Consider the following 16,770-nt stretch of genomic DNA (forward strand, 5'->3'; position numbering starts at 1 on the left):
TCCCCTTACTCTGAATCATGCAATTTGCAAAACTCCAGCTTGTTACAAGCATATGTTTTTATTATATTTATAGTAATATAGTCTCAAGACTTTCTTTGTAAAAACTTTTATACCTACAAATGAAAAATATAAAACAAACAACAGTGATTACAGAATTAGGGAACCAACAGTTTCTGTGAGCAGCCAGAAATGATCCTGAACCACACAGTCAGATGCAGCTACATGCACTAACCTATGGAAAGTAGCCCTTACAAGTTATTCATTTCTCTGATTCTCTTAAGAAGAAAAAGTGTAACATGCATCTGTGACCTAGCAACAAAATGGTTTGAAATACTTTCCAGATCACTGAACTGTGCAATACCTTTAAAAATGGGATGACAAAAGGTCGCAGTGGGAAGTTAGTAGCTTCTTGCAGTTTGGAATGAAATTCTTCAATTGTCAAAGTAGAATTCTGTTGAGAAAAAAAATGTTCTGTCTTGGTGACAAAATAATGAAAACACTTAGCAAGAGAAACAGTAACTGAAGAACTCTGAAATTGCTTAACAACTTGATATTGGTAAGAGAATTAAGAAAAGCATGCTGCATATTAAATTATTACCTTATGAAAATACACAAATCACAAGCATCTCAGACATTCAGCACCTGCTGCTTAGAGTACAGTTTAAGCTCTTAGTGTAAAGCATGCAAAGGCTTTTACATTTCAAACATCAGTTAAAGCTGCTTTTTTCAATTTTTTTTTTAATTTCACATTTTTCTACTGCTTTCTTTTGAAAGAGGACTGTTTGCTATGTTCCAAACTATGTAGGAAAGTCATTACTTTAGAGATGAAGTCATAATCATGAATTACACATGCTGGCAGAGTTGACCAAGAGAATAGCATGATATGTAGATTTTCCCACGGAAAAAGTCGTAATTTGCTCCTAAGACCTCAAATGAAGTTAGAAATCAACTGTAACTAACAGCAGGAAAGCTTTCAGTTTTTATCTGAAAATCTGTGGAATGTGGATGTTCCGAAAGCCACCTTCAGTTTCTTGATTAGTTCCCTTTCCAAAGATAACCACATGACAAGCAAAACCCCATTAAACACATATTTTGAATGTGGAAACAAATGGAGAGCAAAGTTACTAATGTCATATGCCTACTTTAAACTTCCCTTTGACACAGAGCCAAGTGAAGGAGCATCCACTGCTATCAGGTAGGGGTTGGTGAAGATACAAGAAAAGATTGTGAAGTCACCCCTCAGCCTTAGTGCAAAATAGTGCTGTCAGTCTCTGTTCCAAATGAAATCAATGGCAACTGCAGCTGCTCAGAACAGATGTAAATTAGAGCATCACAATAGCATCTTCCCCAGTACATTCAATTACTGCTGAAGGAAATACATGGGAGACAAAAATGTCTGGCAGAGAGAGGACTTCACTGGGAGGAAAAAGAATCCTGGGACAGATTTCACAGTTTGCATGTAAAAGGGCAGCCCAAGTTGACAGACACAGGTAAGAAAGAGTTGAAATTTTCATTAAGCCATACCATCATATAGAGATAACCTTATCAATAAACAGACTTAAGTAGCAGCAGTGCCTCACTGTTTTCATAACTGTTTTGTTTCAATGATACTGAGAAAGGGTTTTGCACTGCATAACTACAGTCCAAACATACTCAGCTCTGCCTTTTAACCATTGGCACTAAATATGTAGGGCTCTCTCTTTTCCCCATCCAAATCAACTAGGCAAGTCAAACCATATTTTACTACATTACAGGATTCAAGGTGTGTCTGCATTAGGGGTACTGCCAGTATAGAATGAAAACCCTCTCACATCATTACACCATAATGATACACTGGCAAAAACAGTCAAGGCTATACTTAGTAGGGAATAGCTGCCACTTGTGGGAAGCTAGTCAGGCTACTCATGTTAGCTCTGTCAGCAAGAGCTGGAGCTTCACTCTTGCATAGTTGGTGTCCCTAAAGTACCTAACTTTAGGGTTGAATGCTGTGCATGTGAACCACTCATTTATAAAATAAACACATCAAGCAAGGAAGAGGGAAAAGAGCAGAAAAAATACTTGCTTACCACAAGTCCTAGCACAAGGGTACGCACTCTCTCCCCAATCTCTGGTGAAATGTCATTGCCAAACTGCTGTAAGGTTGTAAGAAATCTCTTCAGTTTGCTGAGCTGCCTAGCTCCACAAGCTGGCGGTAACTGCTGGTTAGCCAGAGAAGAGGAAGAGGAAGAGGATGGCCCATTGCTAAAGCCATTAGGAGGAGATGGAGCTCCATTTAACGCTGTTGGTGAATGGCTAGTGCCATTGGTTACTGAAAGAAAAAGAGACAGAGGATAAAATAAAGATTGGATTGGGGAAGAGATAGAGAGAAAAAGGAGACAGAGGGGAAAATCCATCAGCTTATGTTTTCTGCACTTGACCTCAGAATTAATTAAGTGGCACAATCAAAGATAATTAGCCTTTAGACAGAGCGACAGTCTGCAGTTTATATCTATTTCCCAGTAGCTGGTGCTGAATGTTGTAAGGATTGGAAATAACAGCAGCTGCCTCTCACACAACCCCTTCAAAATGCTCCTGGACCCAAAAAGCATTATTTGAATACCAGCCTTTTGTCAGAGGATTTTTAAAAAAGAGAGACGGAAATGGAGAGAGAAAAACCATGAGTGCATGTATGACTGAAGACCAAAAAAAAAAAAAAAAAAAAAAAAATTGCTCTTTGGGGTAAAAAAAACCAACGTGCAGACATATTTCATGAAGCCTCAGTTTATCTCTGAATATTTTTAGTTATGTTTTGTACACACAACTGACAGCTGTGTTTATAAAACAGGACTTTCACGTTTTAACCTTATACCACCCAATGAGAAGGTTATTTTTTCCAATACAGATTTCCTAGCTGCTAACATATGGAGCACTCGAAGTTGTCTGTGCAGGTACAAATGCTGCCAATGCTCCCTGTGTCCTCAAGCCTTGCAGCAAGGGCATGAAGCTAGACTTCAGAAGACTTCTCAGAGACCATGAGCCAATCTCTCTCCTTTCACGTGCCAGCACCTTATCTCTAAAAAGGATAAGAAAGCATTTCCCTCCTGTTGCAAGGTTATTGTGAGAATAACTATATGAAGTACTAAGCATTCAAACTTTATGGCAATGAGATGCATGCAGACTTACTGAAGACAATAGAGAGTTTTTGGCAGCAATTTCAGTTTGATTCTTATCCACATTTTAGAAGAGAGCAGAGAATCAAACTGAGGACATCCACTCCCACTCAGATTAGCTGGAACAGCAACACTCAAAACACATGCTGTTGAGGTTGAGTCTGATTTGCTAAAATGACAGCAAACAGCAAGACAAAGGATGGCTCCCTAGAAATACAAATGTGCCAGTGCACTGGCAGGTATGGGCACACAGCATGTGACTGTACCCAGCAGCAGCTGCACTCAATGGACACTGCCCTGTCTGATTTTTTCTTTGGGAATCACTCAAAAGCTATCCCAAAAAACCATCAAAAATCAGGAACTTGTCTACAATCAAAAATACATAGGAGAATTAGTTTAACTTGTTTCCTATTTAAAAGCACAATCAGGGCAAGCTATAACTTTAAATACTTTCACTGTTTCTCAATGACCAGCCTCTCTGAACACAAATCCTGTTCTCATCTCATTTTCTTCATCAATTGTCCTTATCTTTCACCAGGAAGTCCTTTTTCAGGGTGGACACCTACTACTAGATATAAACCACTACCCTATTACCCTATTTAAATCACTGCCACAAACCTCTGAAGGAGTTTTTGTTTCCCTAGCCACTGCCTTCCAGAGGCACTACAGGAAAAGCTACATGAATTGTTATCTAGTCTCTGATTGTGTTTTATCCTAGTTTTTGGTCGCCTATTCTGGCTGCATGGGCTAGTGAAAGCAATGATTGGAAAAAGCAGAAATAGAAAGAAGCTGGCATCAGCAAGTTCAGCTCCCTGGGAGGCTCCAGGCCACGCTCTGAGTGTTGCAGTGGGGTGAGACATCGGAATAAAAAAATTCGTTGTGATTGCAAGGAACTCACATAGCCAAAAGTCATCCTACCAGGAACCTAAATGAGGGCTGGGGAGAATAGCAACATATCCTGCTGATCTACCCTGACCCCACCCAACAACTCTGTCACCTGCAAGGGGCTGCTCTAGGCAGAGGGTGCTGGGCTATGATCAAGAAAGCAGAGAAGTGTGGAGTTCATTGCCTAGGATAGATACAGGGAGAAGAAAGGCTGGTAAAGATTCCTCCCACAACAAAAGAAATACAGAAATAATGCTATGATTTCAGTGCTTTCCTTATAATATCTGAGTTTGCCAATTGGCAAAGTTGTGCATAATTTCTAACACAAAACCATGTTGCTAATCCAAAAGAATTTAGCATTTAAAATTTCAAACACGTCAAGAATTTTTAATCATCTAAACCAAAGAAAACAAAGATATTCTAGATCAGAAAACAAGTCAGATCTTTCTGGCCTGCAGGCATTCCTGCTGTAGCAATTATAAATGTAACAAACACTCTGACAAAAGTGACTGTTTATTGCACAAACTGGAACAGTTAAGGCCAAGCTCCAAAAACTGACAGGGTAAAATCAGGGGTATTTTTTTTACTTTTAGTCTTCAAATATGGAGCCCCAATAATAAAGCTGTGGTTCCCACACCTTCCAAAGTGCTGAACTCAATTAAATAAACAAACATCCAGAAGCCTTTTGAGGACTGTGTGATTAAACATTGTCATATTCCTTTTATGATTGCCAGAGATGATCTTGAACTTTTGGCAGGGCATCACACTGGAAAGCTTAATCTGCAAGAACCTGATCCTGCAAAAACCTCGAAACAATTTAACTTCAGACTGAAGCAGCTCCAGTGTGAAGCTCCACCCAGGATGATTCAGGTGCTTTAGTTAAGCAAAACAGACAAAACTTTGCAGGATCAGGGTCACTAGGTTAAAAGTGAGTTTATGTGAATAGCTGGCACAAACCCTTCTCAATGTTTAAGTTCAACATAAATTGTCAGGGCAGGGTTCCCTGGGATAAGTAGTACAAAGGCCTCCAGCTGGCCTTCTGCATAGAGGTGCATTTTTAGATCAGGCATTTAACAGAGAGAAAGGGACTAAAACAGACATAGGCAAGACAAATAGAAGATGCAGTCTTCATTCTGTTTAGGCATATGTATTCTACTGTTCTAAAAATGTTTTATTTAAAACGTGAAATGTAAACACATTCTCATGTTTATACTATTACAAGGCAGTATAAAAGAGACCAAAAAATTTGCAGCTAAATCTTAGTATGAGAAATGTGGATCATTTCATGGCTGTGAAAAGAATAGTCCAGACATTGTGCCAGATTCAAATCTCAGTTATGCTGATATGAATGTAGCATACATCAAGGATAGTAGAGTTTGTTACATGTTTACATCAATAAGCTGAGGTAGAGATGCAGCCCTAAGTGATTTAGAGAAGTGGTAACAGACTAGAAACCTCCAGATAAAAATATGAAGGGACTTTAATTTTGATTTTATATCATTATTAACTAGACATTATATAGCACTGAAATCAGAATTCTTCACTGAAACATAAGCAGGAGGAAGATTAGTATTTTTTCATTATGAATTATCTTCACTTTAAACCAAAAAAACAAACAAACCAATTCCCTGAAGTTTCTATACAAAAGGGAATGAGATCATTTAAACATAATGACATGTAAGAGAAGGTTTTCTGTCCTTCTCATAAGAGGGCTAAGCCTGAGCATTAAGCACATGGGAAGCTAGTGCTCACTGCTCTTTGACACTGTGACCAAATGGTCAATGAAATAACAACTCTGAGCTGAATATCTTAATACCTTAAAGATGCATTAATCTGTTGTGAACTTTGTTTTGCTTAATTACTTTAACCCAATATCATTAAATGTTGCTCCTGCCACTTCATGCAGATTTCCCTTCACCTATTTTGGTTTCTGACATACAGAATAGAAAGAAGATGGAAGAAAAGGAAGAAAATAAGATTAATTACACGTTGTGGGCGTAAATGAACTGGTTCTTGGAGCTCCTTGGGTAGTGGGAGGAGGTGGCATGGTTGGAGGCGTCAGCCTGGATTGTGTCTTCACATCCACAGGTGAGTCTGGCATTGTGGAATGCTTCTCAGTGCGATCTGCAACACACACCACAGGAACACACCGGTTTATTTCCCCGAGCACACCCCTTCTGACAACAACTTAAAAGCTAATGCAAGAACTGAGCCATTTCAGCATCTGCTGTGAAAGATTACACCTGATTATCTACTCCAGTGTGCTCTTCACAAATTGCATCATCTAAACCTTACTTAAGAAGGTGCAACACAGATGGTAAGACCTCATCTGTAGCAGTGCTGCATTATCTTTTGTTTTTATTTCTAGCATGTGCAGATGCTACCTCCCAAGCACTCCTGGAGCTGCAATAATGCCACCTCCTTTCAAGGCTCTCATGTTAGCCAGGAGGAATAAATAGATGAAGGGACAGGAAGATAATAAATCCCCTTATGACATCTCTTCCAGAACTAAAACCTGAAGCTCTTTAGTACAGGTGAGATATTGGGGGAAAATCAGTTGAAGCCAGCTCTCTTCACATCCCTTTGTATCACCTGCTGCCTTCTCCATTGCTTCCTTTTGCAATCTTATGTTAAACTTCTGCTACGTACACACACCTCCTGGATCACTTTACCACAGTGCCCTTGGTTATTCTCATATTCATCAGAAAAATAAACACAATATGTCAAAATTGTATGTCAGTCATCTCATATACATACAATTATTTTCAAATAAGCATGTACGTTTGCACCTTCACATATAAAGAACAACTTTTAATGCTCAAAACCTGCAAGATAAGCAAGAACATACCTCCCCAAGAAAACACAACAAACATAAGGCAAAACCAGAAAGAAAACTTAACACTTCTCTTGCAACTGAAGATCTAAATATACAACACACATGATATAAATGCTACAGAAGTGCTCTCATCTTTCTGAATGACACTACCTTAAGTTTTGTTTTTTTAAAACTATCCAAGCCCATATGTTTCATTTATTAAGAATGAACAAAACACAGCAAAATTTACCAGCTGAAGGCAAAATTAAGGCTTTCTCCCTCATGCCAGGAGTTTAGCAAGCCATCTTGAAAAAAGATGAGTATGATGATATTTAGCTTTTAATGGGAGTAAGTCAAATTCTTCAGTCCTTCTCAGGGGAGTCAGGGCTATTTATTGATATACAGCCCAACAGAAGTCTTCCTGAGCACAAAACTATTCTGTAAAGCAAGTAAGTGTCACTGCTAATGGGCAAGCATGTAAGTCTGTGGTTTTAATTCAAGACATATCACATTCCATAAATTCTGTCACTTCACTTTGTGGCACAATTCCTTGATCTTACTAGCAACATACAAACTTCAATGAAATAATCATATATGAAATTTACTCTGAGAGACAATAACAGAAATTCAATGCAATGCACACATTTAACAAATAATAGCTATGTTTAAAAGAGCCTCAAAACACTTAATTATCAGAAAACTGAAATATGAGAAAGTTATTTAAAAAAAAGACAGGGAAGGGGGAGGAAGGGGAAAAAAAATAAACCAGTCTCCACATCCCCCAAAAAATTAACAACACATAACAGATACCAATCTTTCTCTGTCTGAAATTGAAGAAACTGAGGAAGTAAGTACTAAGTCCCAGAGGTGCAGCGTGTCAGGTACTGCAATTACAAAAGCCATCTTCAACCTTTGTTGAAATGCCTACAGGCAATGTTTCAGCTCTCAGGGAAAGGGAGTAATTTCATATAGAATTTAGAGACAAGTTTGGGAAGATGAACAGTGAAACACCCCCAGAACAGGATGAGGGGAACAGAGACACAATTTTATAGGATCTGTGGTGTTGATCTAAGGTTAGTAAACCTCAGCTGTGGAGGGAAGAGTAACCACAATGATTACCTTAAATATTAAGGTTGTTACACAGGTAAGTGAGGTATGATTTGCACATCAAGCAACAGTAAATTATTACATGCTAGAAAACAAAAACAGGTTTCTAAACAAATTCTCTATGTATTTCCCTTCCGTATCACTCTACTAAAACAGTTAAATCTCTATCTTCAATAAGCCATTAATTTCTTATCAAGAACTATGAAAACTCATCTTGAAATGTTAATTGCTTCCTTAATAGCCGAATTCATCTTGCACTCACCTCAACCAACCTCAGCAACAAGGGAATAAATAGCTTTCAGCTCATGTTGCAACAGAGGGAAAGAGGCACAGCAGTGAGCCCAAGCCCTCCTAAATAAAGGCAAATATTTCTCCCATGCCAAGAAAGGAGAGAGAAAGGGAGGCTTGCCAGAGCTGGTGGGGAGATAACAGTGGGAACTGCTGGTCCATCTGGTTTTCATTCTGCTAACACTCACATTGAACTGTTAAGGAAGGCAGTCCAGGTACACAGATTTGAAGCATGTGGGAGCGCAGACACAGGCACAGAGGAGATGGAGGTGGGTGGAAGAAGGAGTGAGAGAAATCGAGCTCCTCTAACAGACTGCTGCTCGCTGCAAGCAGGCACAGCCTGTATCCTCCAATTCAGCTGGTGAGAACTAAAAGCGATGCTGAGCTGTAACCAACCGCACTGCTCCTGCTCCCTCCCTCCCTTCCCTGCATTTCAAATTCAGGTTGGATCAGAAACGCGCTCAGATCACAGGGGGGAGACTTTCCCAAAAAGCTGGCGATGTTTTGCTACTTAAATTGAACACGGTAGTGGGAAATAGTATGTTGGTTTTGCCCTCGAGTTTCAGGTTGCCACTCTATCATGATCCAAAAGGTTTTTACTACCTCCAACAGTTTGCCACCCAGTCTGCAGACGGCTGAACTTATCCACAGACCCCTGTATTTCTCATCTAAGTCTAGTAACATTAGGTTTGATTTTCCCAATTACCTTTCTTTGGATCTCTTAGGGGTAAACAGAAATATGCTTTACATACCACTCCCCTTTTCATTACCTCTCTCTCTCCCTTGCAAAGCCCTAAACCATACTCTCCTACTGTATGATAGCATGCAGGCAAATTTCTCTCTGACTGTCTGTCAGTTCCCTAGTCCTGCCTTCTTTAAGGAGGTATTAAGGCTCCTTTCAAGCACACTCCAAAACATTTCTTACAGAGTACAGGACTATTTTGAGATTCTCCACGGGGGTGGGGGAAAAGGGTTTTTCAAGAAGTACAATGCAAAATGCAAAGCTCTTCCACATGCTTGGAAGACACCATCACACCACGCAGGAGAACAGCCTTTCCAACTCTCCATTCCACCCTCTTAAATAACAAAACCCCTGTGGGAGCCATTCTGCTCTTACTGCTACTGTTTACCTGTTCCTTAACTTTTCATACAGCTTCCTGAACTCTGAGGGAGTGATGGGGCTGGGACAACCTGCCTACAGCTGCCACCACTGTCCCACCACTCAGAGCCCCAGAGAGCCTCAGCAGATCTAAGACAGATCACTCAGGGGATGAAGTGGTGATGGACAGCCACAAATCAGAGCCACCAGTGATAAAAGTGTGAACAGTTCTCGTCATCTGAACTCCTAAAGCTTTTGGTGTCTAACACTTAGCCTATAATCCCAGCTTCTACAAATCATTATTTACTTTTTAATTAACAAAAACAATAAACCTATCAACCAACACTTCTTACTGTAATGGTTGAAAAACAGCCTGATGATATGAAAGCTAAAGACAAAATGGTATTTCAGTCATATTCACAAGATAATTGCATTCAAGATATGGTATTTTATGAGGCTTTTAATGTATGAACATTTTATACAAACTCTCAGTGGATATTCTGCTATTTGTACATTCAGAGGTAATGAGGGTTAGGAAGGGGAAGGAAAAATCCCTCAAGTGGACAAACTCTAATTTTAACATGACAAAACCTATCTGTGTAAGATTTCACATACATTTGCTCCAGTTTTGCAATATATTACATATACATTGAATTTTGCCTGAAATTCAGAAGAACTTCCACCATGTCTTAAAATTACTCAATTTCTTGAAATCAAAAACATGTTTATGCTCTTGAGTCTAACCAAACTTCCCACTTGCAAAGTTAGTTCCAGCTATCTTTTTCTTCAGATGGACCCTGACATTTCAAACAATAATCCTGAATTAGGAGGGACACACCAGAAAGTTTCATACAGGCAGCATCCCACAGCATCCCACATTTAAAAGAATAGCCTGTAGATGCAGAGGGAGTAAATTCTTTCAGGTGCAACAATTTCTTCCACTGAATTCTTTTAAACAATGACAGGCCTCTGCTCCTTAGCACAGTTCAGATCAAATGGGACTGAAACCAGAGGTCCTCCAAACTGGAAGGAAAAGGAGACATCTGCAACTCATTCTGTAGTGTTCGCTGCAATCAGTTCAGGATGGAGAAAGATGGTGAAATAATGGTCTAGTCCTAATCCATACACACAACCCTCTGGAGCAGCGAGAGACTTAGAATAAATTCAGAAAACATGTTTCAAGTATGCAGAGATCTATTGCATTTGCTTTGGATTATATTTTTTATTTAAAAACAAACCCAAGCAAAACATTTTGAAATACACATTCTTGAATCTACTTTACAGCATAGAGTGGAGAACTGTGATTTAACCGCAGAAGTATTCTGCTTCATTTAAAATTAGAGAATGTTGTTAAACCAACTTTAAATTATGGTATTTCTTCTGTGGATTTCTTGGTTCATGGAACTATACTGTTCTTGTCATTCATTCAGTTTTTTATGGAAGAGGTTATTTTTATCACTGTATTTAGCTGCTAGGTGAACACTGATATTTAGTGTAAGCACAGTCATCTTCTGAACCAAACAAGGAAGAGACAAAGCATGCAGGAGCTGGGGCAAAGAGAGATGTGCCTGCATTCAAACTGATTTACTTTGCTTCCTGTACCCTACAAGACCGAGTCCATTTTTAAAACAAGGCGGTCTTTCATACATGGCAACATTTCAGCTCACATGGCACACATCCAAGTCTAACGCATCAAGGAAAGCTGATGTATGGAACAAAATATGGAATATATAAATACTTTACTGATACCATTTCAATAGCCAATTCAATGTCAAGCATTTCTAGGAGTGGTGTGTTTTCAATTTCCTTTTTTAAATGAAAAAAAATTGTGGTATAATACGCTGTGGCATTTATTTTACTTTTAGTTAGTGCAAACAGTTCCAGATGTACACTCAGGCATGAAAGATTCTTAAAAGATGCTTTATATTGATTGTACAATACTTTCTACTTCAGTGCCAACATTTAAAAAATAAAAATAAAACTTGCTAAATTAAAAGAGTCCATTGTCCTGTTTCCTTTAAATTCACAAAAAAAGCAAGTCCCTCATATGACATAAGAATTAGAACCTGCCTCCACCACCCAAGTTACAGGAATCAAGACCTGATTCTGAAGGATTTAATACTGATGGTTTCTTAGACACATTGGACTAATTTTCATTATTTTGGGAGGGGGTGACAGGGAATTTGCAAGCAGGTAACCACAGACTGTGAGTCACAGTGGTGGTGAACCTGAAGTCAGACAACCACAAATTCAATCTAGGAGGACAAATTCCATAGTTCTTCCATCCATAACGCTATCATGTTGCAGCCAGTAAGAACTTCTCCTTCAGATGTGGCCAAGCCACACAGCACCATTAGTAATGGGCAGTGTTTGTGGAGACCCCCAACTCCTGACCCTCAAACCTGCTGCTACACCGAGCAGGACAATATTACAAAGTTGTCTTGGTTGAAAAGAACTCATTTGAGAATATATGGTGTGAGCCTAACCTATCTGGTAAATCCCACCCACTCCAAGCACTGAACCCCTGGGGAAACTTGCAAGTCACACAATGCAGCCATAAAACATGACACATTGACAGCACCACTGCAGACCCTCTCCTGGCCAAGCATGCCTGGGATTTGTTTGAAACTGGTACAGTCTTCATTCCATTCACCTCTCGGCCCTTATGACTTCTTGATAAACAAATACGGACCTAAACTCAATGGATGGGGTTTTTTGTGCAATACACAATGATCTCAAACAGGCATAATACAGACAGTAACTTTCTCTCAGCACCAGATGCAGTCACATTATTGCCTAGAAAGAAAACATCACTGGGTCTCCAGTTCCCCAGTACAGAACTTTTACTTCTGGATGATTTGCAGGAATGCAGTATCAGAGTTCAGCTCAGACTCTGTTTTTTGTCACAGAACATTACCTCTGCAAGATTTATTCACCAGGAATCAGAATCTGTGTGAAGTGACTGATGGATATGAAGAGCAAAGTTTTCAGATGACATAACATTTCAAAGCTTTTTTAGCATGCTGGGTATGAAGCTCACATATTGAAGATGACCCTTTTGCAAGAGCAATATCGCAATTTTGCTGCAGTCTTATCTTCATTCTCCTCTGCTCAGATAGTTGAACAATTCATATCACCAGCTATTCTTCAGAATAAATGAAAGCACACTCAATTTACCCATTTATGCTCATTTAATATGCAATAGCTAGAAGAAATTCTGTATCCTGGGTATTCACTGAAGTTATCTGAGGCCAAGTTATGAGTTTTCTTCAGCTGTGCTAAAATAAGCTTGAGCATAATACAATCTCCTCTGTCTCCCAAAAGCTGAAAGGGATTTTAGTGCTCCTGTCTCCCAGTTTTGGTAGAGCTTGGGGATGATATAAAGCAGGTAAACAGCAAAATTTCTTTATGTAATGTCATGTGGTACAATCATGACAATGAACCACAAATGCAGAAGCATTCTATTTGATTTCAGTTCTCTATGGTGACAGGTTCTGACTGGCAAAAAACTTGGTCCCACACTCCTGGCTTAGCAGCTGAAGGCCAGATAATTACATATATTATAAAATAAGCAATGCATGAGTTCAATCTCAGAATTAAGACAAAAAGGCCATGCCTTGCTTTGCTAGGACAGTTTATTTTTTCCTGAAAGAAATAAACTTGTCTTACCATATAATTTCCTTTTTAAAAGGGGGGGGGGAAGGGAGGGAGAAATAGAAAAATAAAACTTTTCCCTCTCATTTAACAATCTGACATGTTTTGACAGTTTCAAAACTATCAAAAATTCACTTTCAGTTATTTAATAAAAACTGGCTCATGTCAGAATTGCACTTTTCTTAAAATGCCTCTTTTCTCCTTCACCCATTCTAGCTTTGCAAATTTTACCATGTATAATTGCCTGAATGCAGGAATGCAGGGAAGAAGAATGCATTCCAAATCTAGATCTGCTATCACCATAATAGTTTATAAAATACTTAGCAAGAACAGACCAGCAAATTAAGGGACAAACTGTAGCAGCTGCCCTGAGTTTCCATAAGCCCCCAGAAAACAAAGCCTACAAGTTCCTTTGTCATGGATGAATACAAACAGTTGGCCTATAACGAAGCTGAATACAATGTGGATTTCTTCTAAATATCCCACCAAACATCATGAAAATTCCTCTGTATATGAACTAATGCAGTTAATAAGCAACAGTCCCATAATCAGTACTGAAATACTATTTTCCCATTTACATTGCTTCCTAGATCTTTTCTTTTTGTTGACCAGCTATCCAACCAAGAACTGTGTGTTTTCAGTGGTTCTCCCGTGTTTCACATCATGGGAAGTATTACTGCTACACCAAACCCAGCACTGAACACTGAGGCTCAAGTGAAGTGACAAAGTGGCACTCTCTGCCTCTGCCATGAAGAACTGAACAACAGTCAGAGAAACCACTGGCCAAACTCACACCCCACTCCCTGACAAGCTACAGAGGTGACCCCCTCTCTACATTAGCAATCAATCCCTTTACTTGCATAGAGGAAATCTTCAGCATGCTTTCAGATGTACTTTCCCAAAGGGTCCCTGACCACTGCCTTGTTTCTTTTCTGCACCATCATCCCTGGAAGGCCTACCCTGTCAGGATTACACACTATTTGACAAACTACAGATGAAGGCAGACTGATATCTAAGAAAACAAATGCCATCAGAATCTAATTGGCATTGTTTGCACGCTCTTACATACTCCATACAAAACATAGATCCTTCTCACCAGAAGTAAGTTTTTTTTTTCACCCACACAACATCAACTGAAATTTCATAACTTGGTCTCCAGAAGTATATTTATGCTTTTAACCCAAAGTTTGTCTAGTCCTAAATTAACAGTAAATAACAGAATCATAGAAAGACTTGGGTTGGAAGGGGACCTTCAAGATCATCCTCTTCCAGCCCCCCCTGCATTGACAGGGACACCTTTCACTAAACCAGGTTGCTCAGAGCCTCACCCAACCTGGCCTTGAACACTTCCAGGGATGAGACACCCACAGACACTCTGGGCAACCCATTCCACTGTCTCATCATCCTCATAGTAAAGAATTTTTGCTAACAACCAGTCTAAACATACTCTCAGTTTGAGAGTCATTGTGTCACAATGCTAAAAGCCTGAAGGAAAATAATTATAAACTTCTTTATTTTTAATGCACTTATACAAAGTGTAAAGGATAGATGTATCCATTTTAGAAAAGTCCTAAGAGAATAGTGATACCATATTTCATTAGATTTAGCTGGAACTGAAGTCTCCAATATAGACTACACAAAGTAATAGAAAGCAACTTATTTAAACTCAGGAAAGTTTAGGCAATAAATTCCTCTGCCAAAAAAGAAAAAAAAATACTACAGCTGTACTTTTAAGAGGCATTGCTTATATTTATATAGCAAGCCAGAAAAAAAAAAAAAGAAACAAATATGGGTGTAGGAGGTGATATTTTCCATGGTTATATATCTGAAAAGATGACACAGGGACTACCAAGGTAATGGATATACTTTTAGCTTTGCTTGATTTTAAAATGTGGAATTTGTCATGGACAAGTCAAGATCCTGCAAGGTGTAGAGTGGTGGTGAGCAGCCTGTCACAGACTCTCCCCACCTTGTGGATCAAGGTCCCAAATCCCTGCTCTACCAGACTGCACCATTTTACCCATCCAAAAACCCAGCTCCTCCAAGTGACATTTCAAACAGTGAAAAGTCTGTTCCATTAGACCAGATGTGCAGGTCTGGGAGGTAAGACCCTACCCATAATACTGAAAGCAAAGGCAACCAAACTGCCTCTCTAGAGAGTACCAGAATGGTCTGAGGAGGTCTGCTTGTTCCTGCCATCTAACACAGACAGCTAAATTAGCAGACTAAATGTCCCATATAATCACTAAAGAGTTAGAGTCTCTAATTTTTTTAATCTCTATGGCTGCTAAATCAGGCATAAATGTTCCCATATAGATCTAGGTCCTTTGCCTCATGAGAACCAGAAGCATTCAGACTGCTTTCACAGTGTGGCTGATGTACACAGCAATCAGTGGTCCTCAGTGACCAGGCATAATAACTCCTTGGCTTCTATTCAGCCACTCAAGACAGGTGGTTTGAAAATATACCACCAACACAAATATATAATGAAGCATATTTCCACCAGAAACCCTTGCTCAGGTGCTGGCACTGTTAGTTTCTTACTGCCACTACCAGCAAGACAAAAGTGAAACTATAAGCTATCCCCCATCTCAGTATTATACACTTACAATCTTCAATAGTGCAATTTCTTACATTCATCAGTACTTCAGCATTCGTAGAATTATTTCATACCATCAGATGATGCCATTAAAGATACCTTTTATTTACATGACTCACTGTCTAGACAGAGTGTGAGAAAATGCTCATTATTAGTTACAAGTCAGCTCCTCCTCAGTGCCACATGTCACACCAAATGTATTTTATTTGGGCACTAGACCACACCTGAATAAAACAGTGGAGAGGTGAGAAGGGGGAAAGAGAGCCTCAAAAATTTCACAAGAAATGAAGACCCAAATATCTTCTTAGATGAGGCAATAATACTTATTGACAAATAAGCTCTCAAGCAAAGCAAATATTAGCAAATCCAAAACTATGTTTTGAATCATATCATCACATGCACTCTTAAAAGTGAATGTGAAATAGTACAAGCATATAAAGGAAGAAAGAAAGGAAGGAATTTGTGTATGTCGTTTAAGACTAACAAGTAAAACCAGATTAAACCTCTTTCTGAAGCTAGCAAATTCACACAAATTCATATTGGCACGGAAATCTCCAGTGATCTCACCCAGAAACAGAGATGCTAGGCTAACCTTGCAGGCAGACTCCAGCTCTAGAAACACTCAGGAATATGTGTTTAACTATAGACACTGAAACAGCTGTAGGTAAACTAATGAGATCACTCACAGGGTATACAATTACACGCAATGCCTCTAGACCTTAAAGCATCACAGCAGTCTTAGCCTTGCACAATAAAGCTTAAAACTTCCTTCTTTTGAAGCATCTTCCCTGTGTTTTGAATTTTAAATAGCAAACCCCAGCTGAAGCCTGAATTGAAAGAAAAGTCAGCAATTATTAGAGAATCCACAGAAAATATACACAGATTTTAAAAACAATTTCAGGTATCATAGCATTTTTATGATTGATGGCATATTTCATTTCAAGCCAAGCAGATTCAAATTAAATGTTTAGGGTTTTTATTTTTATCTCAACAAATACATTAAAAAGGTTTTTATGTTTATAGAACAGCATTTTCATCAAGCCACCTAAACCATTATTCCAACATGGCAGTATTGATCTTTGTGCATTAGTGTGGCTTCTACAGCTTTCTTCTGTATGTGCAGATATAAATGTGTCTGTGTGTGTATGTGCACACACGATTCTACATATACGCG

General features: G+C 39.0%; 1 protein-coding gene across 7 annotated transcripts in view; it reads right to left on the reverse strand.

Annotated features, from left to right (window-relative positions):
- The window catches only part of RUNX1T1 (RUNX1 partner transcriptional co-repressor 1), a 113,619-nt gene that overhangs the window by 44,285 nt on the left and 52,564 nt on the right, over positions 1-16,770 (reverse strand). For 6 of the 7 annotated variants that reach the window (XM_079301356.1, XM_079301354.1, XM_079301359.1 and 3 more), the window contains 3 exons: positions 6,021-6,158; positions 2,067-2,308; positions 362-451 (listed from right to left, as the gene is read on the reverse strand). In XM_079301356.1, the coding sequence (XP_079157482.1) occupies positions 362-451; positions 2,067-2,308; positions 6,021-6,158 (470 nt within the window). Of the gene's footprint in view, positions 1-361; positions 452-2,066; positions 2,309-6,020; positions 6,159-8,218; positions 8,238-16,770 lie in introns of those variants that run through there. The other variant, XM_079301360.1, reaches the window with a different exon arrangement.

This window comes from Erithacus rubecula (assembly GCF_903797595.1).
Source record: "Erithacus rubecula genome assembly, chromosome: 3".
Classification (NCBI taxonomy): domain Eukaryota; kingdom Metazoa; phylum Chordata; class Aves; order Passeriformes; family Muscicapidae; genus Erithacus; species Erithacus rubecula.